Raw genomic sequence first — 13106 nt, 5'->3', positions numbered from 1 at the left:
CTGTGAACACATCTGCCAGCTGAACTGCACACAACTTGAGAGCACGGCCAGGGATGCCATCAGGTCCAGGAGCCCTGTGTGCGTTGATCCTTTTCAGAGATCTACACACATCTGCACTGGTTAAAACCAGTGAGCAGGGATCCTGAGCCTTCTGTGCCTCCACAGCTGGGGGCTTCTCAAAGCATGCATAAAATGTGTTCAGTTCATCTTGAGAGATGCAGACACTTCCTCAGAACCACTCATTGTCCTTTTGTAGTCTGTTATTGTTTTTAGTCCAGACCACATGCTTCTAGCGTTGGAGCCCTTGTAGTTCGACTCCACCTTGTCCCTGTATTGTCTTTTCGCACTGCTAATAGCTCTCCGGAGTGCACACCTGGAATTCCTGTACTCGTACAAATCACCCCCTTTATGTAATGTTGGATGGCATCATACACAAGAGACTATTATAGGTAGCCTAGATCGTTTTTTTATTTCCATGCAACAGCGCAGCTGGTTATTATTGACATGGTAGCTCGGTTCCAGTCCAGAAACCAAATACCGCTCACCACAACACCATGCTTCATTGCAAGAGGTGGAAGAAGTACTCAGATTATTTACTTAAGGAAAAGTAGCAATACTATAGTGTAAAAATACTCCGTTAGTAAATTAGAGTTAAAATCAGTAAGACATTTGCATTTAATTACGGAAATTGTTGAAAAGATTTAGACATTATGGAATGTTGGCTTGAAAGTTGGAAATAACTGAATTTGGGGTCGCTCAACGTTTTTACGCTGTGAAATGAAAAATATACGATAGAACTGGGCAGACTTTGTCAGGACAGCTGTTTAATGTGTAAACGAAGGTGTAGCGATTGGAAAACCCCGTTATTTTTGTTTAACGGCCTGCGAAATTTCCGAATTTAGTGTCTGAAATTGACAAAAGAAAATGGCGACCAGCACCATGGTGATAATGGAACGTTCAAGTCCAGGTCGTTTCTCTGTAGGGAGAGATGAGTTTGCTGTTCAAATGTATCTGGAGATATGTTTTGGGGTCCTCTTAAATTTAACAACATCACATTTGGGAACAACACTTTCAGATATGTTATTTAAATATCCTAAAGTTAATATATAGTTGGTATTTTCTGAAGAGGTTTGTGGAGCAGTGACTGCAGGTCCCATATGCTCTCTATCCGCGCATGTCAGTGTTTTCGAACAAGATGTTTTCTCAGATGTCTTCAGAAGCAGAGCAGGACTATTGTGTTATTTAATGGACTTACTATTGCATCACTGAGTAGAGATAGTCGGTCATAAAACCAAATCTAACTGAATACAACCCAACCTTAATCACCTTTGTTCTACTGTCCCAGTCACTGCTACTGTGCTCATTAAAGGAAAGATAGAAATGAGATGGTTTGGCTAAATCTACATAGTATTTTCATCATTTCCACTTTTTAAATATCATAATAAATACTTAAATAAAGTTGCCCCTTGCTGTTTTCAATTATAATTCAAAACCTTTATTTATGATTTGGCAGACAAATATGCCACACTAACTTGCAAAACAAAACTTTTAGAAAAACATGATGGTTAAACACCGGCACCTTACCTGTGTTTGGTCATGCATTATCACATCTCTCTACTATACTGTCATTATGACAGTATAGCAGAGGTGGGACCAAGTCACTGTTTGGCAAGTCACAAGTCAGTCACAAGTCTTAGCAGTCAAGTCCCAAGTAAAGACAGAGAAGGGTGACTCGAGTCCACATGACTGCAGTATAGTGTCCAATAACTGGAGCTGGATTGCACTCAATTTGATAATACTTCTCAAAGGGGGCCCTGTTAACTGGTGGCTTCTACAAAGTGCTTTTAATGTTTCTGCTCAAACTGATTAGTGAGGCCTTCAGACCAACTGATTGAGTCTGTTTCATAGAAGTGTAGAATGTGACTTTTTTTCAAATACATGTCTTGTTCCTCAGGTGGCTCCCTGTGGCCTGTGACCAACGCTCGACCCGATCCTGCGGCTCCTGCCGAGGACCTGGTCCTGCCTGACTATGAGGACATGGTCGGCGCTGATGAGGCGGACGCAGCAGACGGGCTTCAGGAGGCTCAAGCTGAGCCTCAGGGAGGTGATGGAGATAGTGAGCAGCCCCCTCCTGCTGCTCCTTCTCCTGTTTATTACCCTGTTCCCTACGCTGTTCCCTATGCTGTTCCCTACGCTGTTCCCTACCCTTACTATGCTCCTTGGTCTAACCCTTATGCTTACTGCTATGCTTCTCCTTCCACTGATCCTCATGCTTACCCTCAGGCTGCTCCTGCTTACCCTCAGGCTGCTCCTGCTTACGATGACCCTCCCTATGATGCCTATCCTTCAGACGATGATAATAACCATGCTCGTGAGGAGTTCTTTCGCAGGTACTTTGACGAGCCATTGGCCGAGGACGAGGATGAAGAGATTGATGTCGTCGGACTCGATTTCCCTGTCCTTGATGTTGAACACATCGGGCCAGTCCCCCTTGAAGATTCCTCTGAGGAGTCCATAGACTCCTCCACAAAAAGATGCAGGGAAGACAGCGAGGAGGAGGAGGAGTCTCCTGCGAAGAGGCCGCGGTGGTCCGAGGACAGCGATTCAGATTGAGTCTGCGATGGATGGGCTGAAAATCCTCCTTGAATCATCAGAGCAAGATCTGCCCTTCATCTCTTCCATTTCACAGCTGGACCACATCATTCACCTGGTAGCCTTAGCGTCTTGCGGGGCTGCCAACATCCCAGGAAGCGTCTTACCTTGGGATTTTTTTGTGTACTACTTATTATTTGCAGCTCAAATTTCTTCGATCCCCGCCATTGAGCACGTGTCGAGATGTAACCAGGGTGTTTATAAAAGGTGTACCCATAGACTGAATATTAGGGTGTGTCCTGCTTCTTGCCCAATGACACCCCCCTTTCTTTGTGCATATTGCGGTCACAGATAATAGATTGGTGGACGTTCAGTATGATTATGATTAAGTATATTCAGGCCTATAATAATTGTGTTTGTATCAACTCATTTTTGGAGATGATATAAATGAGAGGTATGTTTGAGATTAGATTGATTGTCCCCTGGGGGAAATTCATTTTCACAGCACTATACATGAACACAATATAAGCAATGAGTGAATTTTGAGGGCTTTTATTGTGAAAGGTAAAAATGTTGTTTACAATGCAAGAGTTTGCCTTACAGAACCTGTTATTATGTTGTACCTTTAGTATAGGCAAAACGTAAGCCCTATCTTTGGTATTTAAATGCAGCGTTATCTTTTTGTCAAACAATTATTATTGTTCTCACTAACCAAGACATAAGATATGACCGCGGGGATTCAAATAATCTGGGTCAAAGTAAAGAGGACTGTGGAGAAGCTTTACACTGCATGTACAGTGTGGTTTGAACAATGTTGCCGAGTGGATTTAGTTCACTCATTTAAATGATCAGAAATAATGTGCATTAACACCCCACAATGTGTAAACATCTGATATGTTATTAACAAATCGTTCAATGAACATCTCCAAACCACAGAAGAGCAGATACATAATACACTTCTTAATATAGTAAAATCTGTAAAGGAGAGCAAAGTTTCCTCTGGAGGAAGTTAGATTTGTTTGCCTGTTGTCACTTTAAAAGAGCAGAATGAGATTGAATAAAAATGCAAAATCTCTATTTTATTTGCATGAAATCTGTTCTGTTACTCAAGAATGTCTGCAGTTGCTCTGCCTGCAGTCAACAAGCGTGTGTGTGTGTGTGTGTGTGTGTGTGTGTTGAGTCTCCAGATTAATATTCTGTGAAACCATGTAGAAATATAAATAAATACGGTTAAATTGTTTACAAAATATGAATAATATTGCATTTTATTCAAGTGTTACTGCCAGTTTGTGGTCACACTTTTTTTCACGTGGTAAATATCGTAGCTATAGGATTTTTCCAAACCTCATCCAGTAGGCTAACAAAACTGACCCCCTCCACTCAGCTGATGGTAATAAGGACATGAACATGAGGCTAGTTTATTTTTCTGTCACATTTTAGCTTTTAGTATAGGATTGCAGGTATATTTACTTGCTGTGTGTCACTGAAGAGTTGCTGATGATGAAAATGTGTATGACTAGTCTGTGAGGCAGTCTGAGAGTAATAGCTGATGCATGCTGTGATTTACATGTCAACAGCAGGTTCATCTTTTTGTTTACAAGTATTATTCTTTAATAATCATACAGCTGGAACTGAGAGCTTCCTCTCAACTCCTCAACACTGATCTTTGTCCTCCCCAAACATTTTGTAATGTATTTCAAATGAATGTACACCTACTCTGTGCCTGGTATATTTTGTTAACTCTATAACCCATTATGCAATGAGGAATTAAAGGCTGAAATAAAGGTGAACTTTAAGTGACATTTACAACCAGTTCATTTGCCACCTCCTCTCCTCCACATTATATTATAACTCTATAATTTATATATATATATATATTAAAATCAATGCGCCTTTGTTATTTTTATTTTGGGTTTTTGTGTGGCCTGTGCTCAAGTGGACACAGACTTAATTTTTTGGTATTGATTGATAGTAAAATAACTTTTTCTCACAAGGACAAAAAAACAAACAACTCCATGTAAAATAAATAAATAATACTTTTAGTTGTACAATTTTTTATCAGTTTATACATTTAAATAATCAGAAATCATGTGTTACAGTAGACCACAATGTGTAAACATCTTTATTCCTTACAAATCCTTCAATGAACATTGACAACAGAAGAGCAGATACATAACATACTTAATACAATCTGTAAAAGTGAGCAAAGGTCCCTCTGTTAAAAGGAGTTATAGAAAAACATTTGAAAGCCTGTCCCAGCAATGAATTCAATATTTATACAGATGACTCACATGTCATATCTGTGGAGGTGGGATGGTGCTTGTGTAGAGGTAAACAATCCAATCATTACACATAATATCTGCAAACAGCAACGTCTAAGTGCATTTCTATTTGGCGAAATATAGAGCATACTAATAAATAAATAAATAAATATATATGACCATAAATTTTCACACACACAAGGAATGAATCAGTTCAATTGAGTGCTTTCAGGTTCTGTTAAGTAAGGTTTAAGTGCTCTGTTATTGTAACATTTTAAAATCCTCTGAAGCATTTACACCCTTTAGATGAGAATAACTTTGATATGAATTGTTGGAGAGTAAACTTTGTAACAATAGCTCCTAAAAATAAGCGATAGCCCCTAGGCACACATACTGAATAAAGAGTAACTGGAAATTAAGTTGTCCATTGAAGAGAAATTTGCTGTCAAGTTATTAAAAAGTGAAGAGTGTGAATTTGGAATCAGAGAGAGCTAGCTGCAAGGATCTTGTCACGGTTCTCTTCAAACTGGTGTAGCATCTCCTGGAGGTCATGGTCAGCAGGAATCACCTGCACACAAACACAAAACATCCTGTAAAATATAAATATATATAACTTCAGGTCAGCAGCTGCTGCAGGGGACAAGAGAGACACATTTAAAGGTCCCCTATTATTACAAAATGCACTTTTTGATGTCTTTTCTACATAAATATGTGTCCCCGGTGTGTAAAGAGACTCACAAAGTGTCAGAAAATACAACCCTCTCTCTTTTGCTCTTTACCCACATCTCTAAAAACGGGGGTACAAACGAGCTGATCCGGAAGTTTCGGTTATGACGTCATAACCGAAATGTGGGCTGGCTTTAAATTGAACTCCTGGCAACATCCCACCCACGTGACACGTCCCAACCTATCGTCCCCCATAAACAGTCGAATCCCCTCCGCAGCACCTCTGTGTGTCTGTGTATTCAGCAGGATGTCTGCAAGAGGGACTTAGAGTTGTTGTTTATATAATACATATAATGTCTCTGTTCTAGTGGTAAACACTGACAAGTGTTTCACAAATAATGCTGGATGTGGTTTGGAACATAATATTAATCACGGCAGTGTTCAGCTGAGTTTCTCCCGGTAGAAAACTCTCTTCAGAGGAGCGATAATGACGCTCCAAAGGGGCGTGGCCAGCAGCAGCTCCAAAGGGGCGTGGCCAGCAGCAGCTAGTTCATTTAAAGCTACAGTCACAGAATCAGCACTTCAGGAACAGGGCTGAAATAGAGGGGGATGAGGCATGCTACAATGGGGGATCTGTTTGGTGTTTTGAGCAAAACACTTCAGACATGTTCTGTATAGATACTGACCTACAATAGATTGTTGAAATATAGCATGATAGCAGACCTTTAATATTTGCTGAGACACCAGGACATGATATAGAGTGATTCAGGAACAAGTCCCAAAACCTGGAAATTATTTAGCCTTTTAGCACTTTCCTGACGCCCTTTGGTTTTTTTTAACTAGTTTTTGGTTAAATGATGATATAAGGTCTGTGGTTAACCCAAGATGAAGGGATTTTTGAGTTTTGTTCTACAAGATAAAATATGTCAGTGAATACCCCACTGGTGAATGTCTAATTGAGTCTAAACGTCACCTTTGTGAAAATAAGCTACCTTAGCTTAGCGGTGGTGAAGTGATTTGGCTCCTTTACAGCCTAGCATAAATATAGCATTTATGCTTCAAAGAAGTAGTGTTATTATGTGGAGATTATCCTCTGGGTTTCCCAGACAGCTTATTTTTTCCAATATTCCGAAACCCAAAGGAAAAATCCTATTGAGGTTTTTTTTAGGGAGCCTTGCGATGTTAACCATGTCATTTTACAAAAATATGTCATCACTTCTCGATCCTATAACATCACATCTAAGGAGGGACAAAGGGGAAGTGTATTTGATCACAGCTCAGGAAGCCGACTGTTCACACACACAAACACAGATCTGCGCTCCCTCACCAGAACAGGAGCAGGAAGAGGGAAGGAGCTTTTCCTGATGAGCCAGTCCTCGTGCAGCTGGTGGATGGACTCCAGATACTCCTGGAGGACAGGGTGAGCCATTTAAAAAATGATAATCCTCACACACTCACAGTTGGTGGGCAGCTTGTCTGTACTGTAAACCATATATTGTGACTGTTAACATCCTCACCAGTGGAATGACTTTCTCCTCCTCTCTGCTCCTCTGCTTTAACCTCTTGTGGCAGGTCTGAGGAGACGTCTGCAGGTACACTGCAGCCACAGGAGAAGGTCCAACAAATTCAAATTCACAGAGGGAGGGAGAGTTTATCATGCTTCAGGACTGAATGTTGGGACTACTCATTTGTGGCATCATGGGAAATGACAGGTTTTTCAATGCTTTGATTGCTAAAAGATTGTTGCGATTTATGTGACTGCAATATATTCAAAGAATATCAATGTAGCCTTTTTGAACAGCGGAGGGCACACCTAGACACCCAAACATTGTTCTGGAAATGGGTATTATTAGGAATTTAGTTTATGGTTGCTTACAAAAAGAATATAAACATATATTTTATCACATGTTACCTATTTGCATATTGTGCATTCAGAGAGGCCTGAGATCTATCCTGTTTAGATATGAGCACTCCTTTTTTTCATTTGAAATCAGGGTAGGAATCCTCCTCTACATGGAATAAAGCAACATTAGGACTTTCATCTGCCAGTTACTGCAACATATCGAAGAGAATTCATTGTTTAATGTTAAAGATGTTCTTTTGAACAGAGTGTGTGATGTGATGTTTATCCTCAGTCAGAGGGTTTGTCCACCGGGAAAGCTAAAACAAGACAAACCCCCAATCTACATTCCCTAAGTATAAAACACCACCACACCTAACATAAAGATACAAATCTGTATTATCTTTAGTAATTGATGAGGATATATGTTTAGTTTCCAATCAATCTTCATATAATAATGTAAATGTATTCTCCATGTTTCTTTTAGTTTCTGGGTGTTTGTATTCTCACCAATCAGATCAACAGGAATGAAAATGTTAGCAGTGATCCAATCAAACCACTCGCTGAGGACAGCAAAGTCCACTTCTGGCATTTTACCGCTGAAAACACATTATAAAATCACAGATTTAATTTGATATATTTCTGTATTATTCATGTTGCTGGTATTATTTTTTTCGCCAAAACAACATGCATTCAGCCTGGTTATGTATCTATACAGTATGAAATGTAATATATCGTGATAACATTTGTAAACCATGACAGAAAGAGAATTCATATTGCCCACCCCCACTTGTTTCCTAGCATAAACATTCTTACTTCGTCTCATTCTTACAGAGAAATGTAGACATAAAGAATTGAAACCAGCACTATTAAAGCTAGAATGATAATCTGTGAGGATCTATTCTTCTAGTCTTTTGGACATGAGTGGAAATTCTAACACAGATACCTCTTGAACAGACTCTCCACAAAGATGTACTTGGCACTGAAGATGGAGCGCTCGATCATCCTGATAGGGGCTGACTGGAACAAAAGGAATAAGCACAAACTGCTGATTACCTGTTAATGTGTGCATCAGCACAGCTACCTTGTGTTGACACAGTAAATATGAATTGGTTTCAAATAAAGCCATGTTTCCATTGCATGGTACGGCTTTACTTGTCTGTCTCCACTCTAGGGGGCAGCTCCTTAGTGAAGGCGAGGAGATCAGCTGTTCACCATAGCAATGCTTGAGACTCATGTGTAAACAGGACATACCCTGAATCCTCTCTTCAAGAACCAAACAGAGAAGGTCTTTGCCTACTGTAGGGAGAGCTGTGTTGCATAATTTGGCCAGCTGCCACAACGTGCAGGATGTCTTGTACCATGCAGTGTAAACGCACCATAACAGTTTTAGCCAACAGTAGACCTACTATGGTTGACAGGTGTCTGTCCAGCATGGTGAGCTGAACATATGTCTGCAGGGTGAGGCCCCAGCGCTCAGGGTCCTGGTACATCAGACCCTGAAGGGACAGAAACAAACTGCTGACACAGCCAGCATGGCAGGCATACAGAACATGTATCCAACTACTGCACAGACACACTGCATCTTCATGGGGATTGAGCTGGATATTCATGGTCCCCCAAGGATGGAGCCTGATCATTCAAAGTGATTTTTCAAAACCTAGAGCCACCTTAATGCTAAAAAAACACTCCTACATAGAGTACACGAAAAATATGAAAAATCAACTGGATAGATTGCTATGAATTTACAGGGTAAGTTCACACAAAGTTTAGATAAACACTCGTTTTTCCTTCCTCTACTGCTCTCTAGTGTCATGTAGGTAGTCAGACTGTGTAGCCTATGAAGTAGGATACAAACAGCTCACTGACGATGATTGGTGTGTAAAGGCCATTCTGTAATGCTGTAATCACAAAATTACAAAATGATAGCAATTATGTCGTTTACAATACCAGAGGGTTGTGTCCACGGAGATTCCTCCATTTACAGACTGGTTCTGTCAGGACCTGGATCAAAACAGAAAGGCAAACTTCATAAACGAACAGCACTGTTGCTGGCAGCGTCCCGTGCTTCAGTATAGTAATTGAATTGTCATCTGAATGTAAAACTGAGTGCACAGTTGCTTCTTTTATTTGCCTTCTCATCTTTCCTTAGTTGCCTTAATTTCATATGTGTATGAAGGCAAAAGAAACCTAATGTTTTAATCGAAAGTAAAGAATGGTAGAATAGTAGAAGTGGTAGTAAACATTTTTTTTAAAAGGCAAAAGAAACTCACAAATGTCAACTTTATTAAAACTCTGTTTGTGTAACACCTACAGTGGTACGTCCTGGAGGGAGCACATGCACAGAAAACAACAACGTGCACAGCTTTGGTGTAGAACTTTGTTTACTCGTACCTCTATATTGCTTGTATTGCTGAAATATTCCAGACATGTCGTCTTCCCACTGGCAATGTTCCCCTCAATGCAGATCTGAAAACAGCGACAGAGGGACAGATGATGACAGGCCGGTCCACACCAATGGAGAAGAAAAAGGAGAATACATGAGGTAGGGTCTCGTATTTTAGCTTTACGATTAGCATTTACTCCACAAAAATGTAATACTTGGAAGGCACAGTAGACTCTGCATCCAAAATTAGGAGTGTTGATCAAGTGTGTTCTTTACTGTGAGGTATGAATGGGGGCTCACCACTGCATTCTTATCCTCGCCATTCCGCACCAGCTTCCCTTGGGAGAAAGGCAACATAGTGAGACAAGACTTTACCTCCCACAAGTCCCAGCGCTGGCCTCTCTCAGGTCAGAAGGCTACAGCGAGGTCAGACAGAAAGAAACATGCACAACAGGCAGGGTGTTAGTATAAGAGGGTGTTAGTTAGTAGTTCTGGGTCTGCATTCCAGGGCATTGAATTGGAAATGCAAATATGAGGTTGAAGTGCTCCCAGGGTTTCCCGAACATTAAAAGGCAGCAAACAAGCCAGTTTGGGTGGCACCAAAGCCAGAAAGCAGGAAAATAAAAGTTGAGATCACCACAACCAATTACACTTGTTCAGCAAGTTGTTTAGCATGCTTTAGGGGTTATGTTTATTAATTACTAGCTTTTCTGTACAAAGATATTGACATCAGCACAGCTGAAAGTCTACATATCCTTCGTTGTAAAATGAAACCGAATGTACCTGGCCACTGAATTGAAAAACAAAAGTTTGCCAGATTTGAAACTGATGCCAATGTTTTGTCTTCTTTTAAGCAATTATAAGTGTAATATAATTTATACGGTTTTTTTATGCTAAGAAGCTTTGGATAATAGTGTCAGCTAAATGAGATGTAATGTAATAGTATCTAATAACAAGGTTTGAAAATGAAGTTCTAACCTTAGGTAAAAGAAATCTTCACATTGTAGTATGTCACTTACGGGGTTATGTTCTAGTATTAGAGCAGGGATAGCTTCATTTACTTTGAAGCCACACAACTAAGGAAGTGAGAAAATTAAACCACTGAAGCTATGAGGAAGAGAAACCGGTTTATGTAAATACAAAATCAAGTTGAAATGGACATACATAAAAAGCTACAGCTGGGTGTATTATTAGGGGTCGTCAAAACCATTAAATGTCTAACATAAAAAGGATGCTATTCCGGGAAGCGTATATCGTTTTCCAACCCAGTAGAGATTTTAAAAAACGTGACATACCTGAGAAATAGCCCTTGCGTATTCTTTTAATAGCAATTGGTTGACTGAAACACTGTCAAAAGTATGCTGCTGACTTCTCTCCCTCGGTATTAAACATTAAAGTGTTATCCTCCAGTTATTATCAGGAACCCGCAGGCAGCGCACTCACCTGTCGCCTGCTGCCTGCCGCTTAGTGCTCGGCTCGGGATCAAAGTGCCGCTGTTAGCCGGTGTTTGTTTTCCTCTGTAATAAGCGACCCCACAGAGGGACGGAGGAGAAACCGCATACGGAGGTAATGTTCGCACACCCCTTACCAATAACCTTCCACTAAGACCTGCAGCTGCCAACATCTCGCAGCACAGACACCTCTGAACAGACCTCTGTGACCACGGACGCAGCACGCAACAGCGAATAGATCGTAAACAGGAAGAAACGCCTTCTTCTTCTGTGGTTTTATTTTCGGATCTCAAACCAACTTTGCAGTGCATACCGCGTACTACTGTATCGGAGTGTGTAGTGTTATATTATCTCAATATTAATTGCAAAGATAGAAAATAAAGGATGAAAAATATAGTCTACTATATAAATAAATATATGACACATTCATGAGACCTGCATAAAGGTGTTTTCTTACCTTCGTATCCAGCCCACCGTTCTCCTTATCACCAACATGTATTATTATAAATGTATTACGCAAAAAAGTAAATCACAAATACGCACCAAGTCTAGTAAAGAGTATAGAGAAGACATTTTGTTAGGCGCACCTGTAAAGCAATACCTTTGTTGATGAACAACTAAACAAGAAATGTCAGAAACACCTTTAAATGCAATGAAGTCCAGGCCACACAAGCACTACGTGACCACAAAATGGTTTGATTGTTTCATTGGTGTCCTCGGGGAAAGTTGTCCCTGGGTGACAATATAATTCAATTGATATTCTGGAACTCTCTGACAAGAAAATAAACCAAGAAGACAACATTTGCTTCAGGAAAACAGGCCAAACTAAATTTCTCTTTTTGGGTAGAGTAAGGAGGAATTATTTGTAGTTGATGTTGTGTGGCCTGCTGCTGCAAAGCAGGAGGAATACGTACAATACAGTTTCTATTAAAAGTGTATTAACATGCCAAATTGCACATCTTGACACCAAAACAGTGTTCTTGTTTATTATATTTCTTTGTGCATTTATAGGTTATGTGATGGGGACAAAGTTGGCCATTTCAAAGTGGTGGGGACGTGTCACCAGCGTCACCAGCGCAAACACACATATTGATCTGTTTAGCACGCTGATAGCATGGCTGTAAAACTATAAAGAGGGAATACAAGTATATAACTTTATCACAAATGAGACAACATTAAATGTTAATCATTGAGTGTGAACAATAAACAACCCAACCTAGCCTAACTGTAAAGAGTTGATCTGGAAGGTAAAATACTTTTCTCTGTTGATGATTGTTTTTATTTTTATAAAAGCACCTTGACTATGGCCAAATTAATTTATAGTGTATTATTTTTCTGAACCATCCAGAGCTTTCCGGGCTTCTGGTTCAGGTCTGCAGTCAAACACGGAGAAGCAGTGTTTAATTTTTATGTTACATATTTGGGGGGGAATCCCACAAAACAGCAGGACCGTTGCAACTATTTATTCCTTTAAAACAAAACTGACAACTTTTGTCCCTTCCTATTAAATTTGAATGTAATGTTACAAGTTTTTTGTAAAGCAATTTGAATTCCCTTGTTGATATTTAATATGTTATAAAATGAGCTTAATGAATACACGTGCATTGTCTTTCCATTAATGTTGAGAGGGAAATACACATTTGGTCAAATGTGTAAATCGGGGTTTTCTGGTGTAGCTGCTCACTCCAGCCCAGGAGAGGGCGCTAATGCGTAATGTTGTGTACACCGTCAGTAGGGTTAATGTACTGGTGGAAACGAAGCTTTGATATCCAGAATATAATTTATTTTTAAAAGTTATCATTGATATAGTTTGAATGATTTTCGTAGTATGTTTTATTCAAAAAGTATTCAATTAAATGACACCAATTTAAATAAGAAATATGTCATAAAGTGCAACACACCCCGGTACA

General features: G+C 39.9%; 1 protein-coding gene across 3 annotated transcripts; it reads right to left on the bottom strand.

The window, feature by feature from the left end:
- Window positions 1-4700: 4700 nt before the first annotated feature.
- On the bottom strand, window positions 4701-11450 carry tk2 (thymidine kinase 2). Of its 3 annotated transcripts, none has more exons than XM_063875120.1 (10): window positions 11189-11449; window positions 10046-10083; window positions 9754-9828; window positions 9310-9363; window positions 8769-8858; window positions 8306-8379; window positions 7870-7958; window positions 7037-7116; window positions 6847-6927; window positions 4701-5421 (listed from the first exon to the last, which is right to left on the bottom strand). In XM_063875120.1, the coding sequence occupies exons 1-10, from the start codon at window positions 11367-11369 to the stop codon at window positions 5335-5337; spliced, it is 849 nt and encodes a 282-aa protein (XP_063731190.1). In that variant the 5' UTR covers window positions 11370-11449; the 3' UTR covers window positions 4701-5334. The 3 variants fall into 3 exon arrangements, with proteins under 3 accessions (XP_063731190.1, XP_063731191.1, XP_063731192.1); XM_063875121.1 differs by having other exon boundaries at window positions 10046-10161; window positions 11189-11426; XM_063875122.1 differs by lacking the exon at window positions 7870-7958 and having other exon boundaries at window positions 11189-11450.
- Window positions 11451-13106: the final 1656 nt, after the last annotated feature.

The sequence above is a fragment of the Eleginops maclovinus genome, chromosome 22, assembly GCF_036324505.1.
Source record: "Eleginops maclovinus isolate JMC-PN-2008 ecotype Puerto Natales chromosome 22, JC_Emac_rtc_rv5, whole genome shotgun sequence".
Classification (NCBI taxonomy): domain Eukaryota; kingdom Metazoa; phylum Chordata; class Actinopteri; order Perciformes; family Eleginopidae; genus Eleginops; species Eleginops maclovinus.
This window is presented reverse-complemented; position numbering and strand designations above follow the sequence as displayed.

Coding starts and splice junctions, on each gene's coding strand:
- tk2 (XM_063875120.1), bottom strand. CDS start 11,369: ATGTTGGCAGCTGCAGGTCTTAGTGGAAGGTTATTGGTAAGGGGTGTG. Junction 9,829..10,045: donor GCGAGGATAAGAATGCAGTG/GTGAGCCCCCAT, acceptor CGCTGTTTTCAG/ATCTGCATTGAGGGGAACAT. Junction 7,117..7,869: donor CATTCCTGTTGATCTGATTG/GTGAGAATACAA, acceptor CTGTGGCTGCAG/TGTACCTGCAGACGTCTCCT.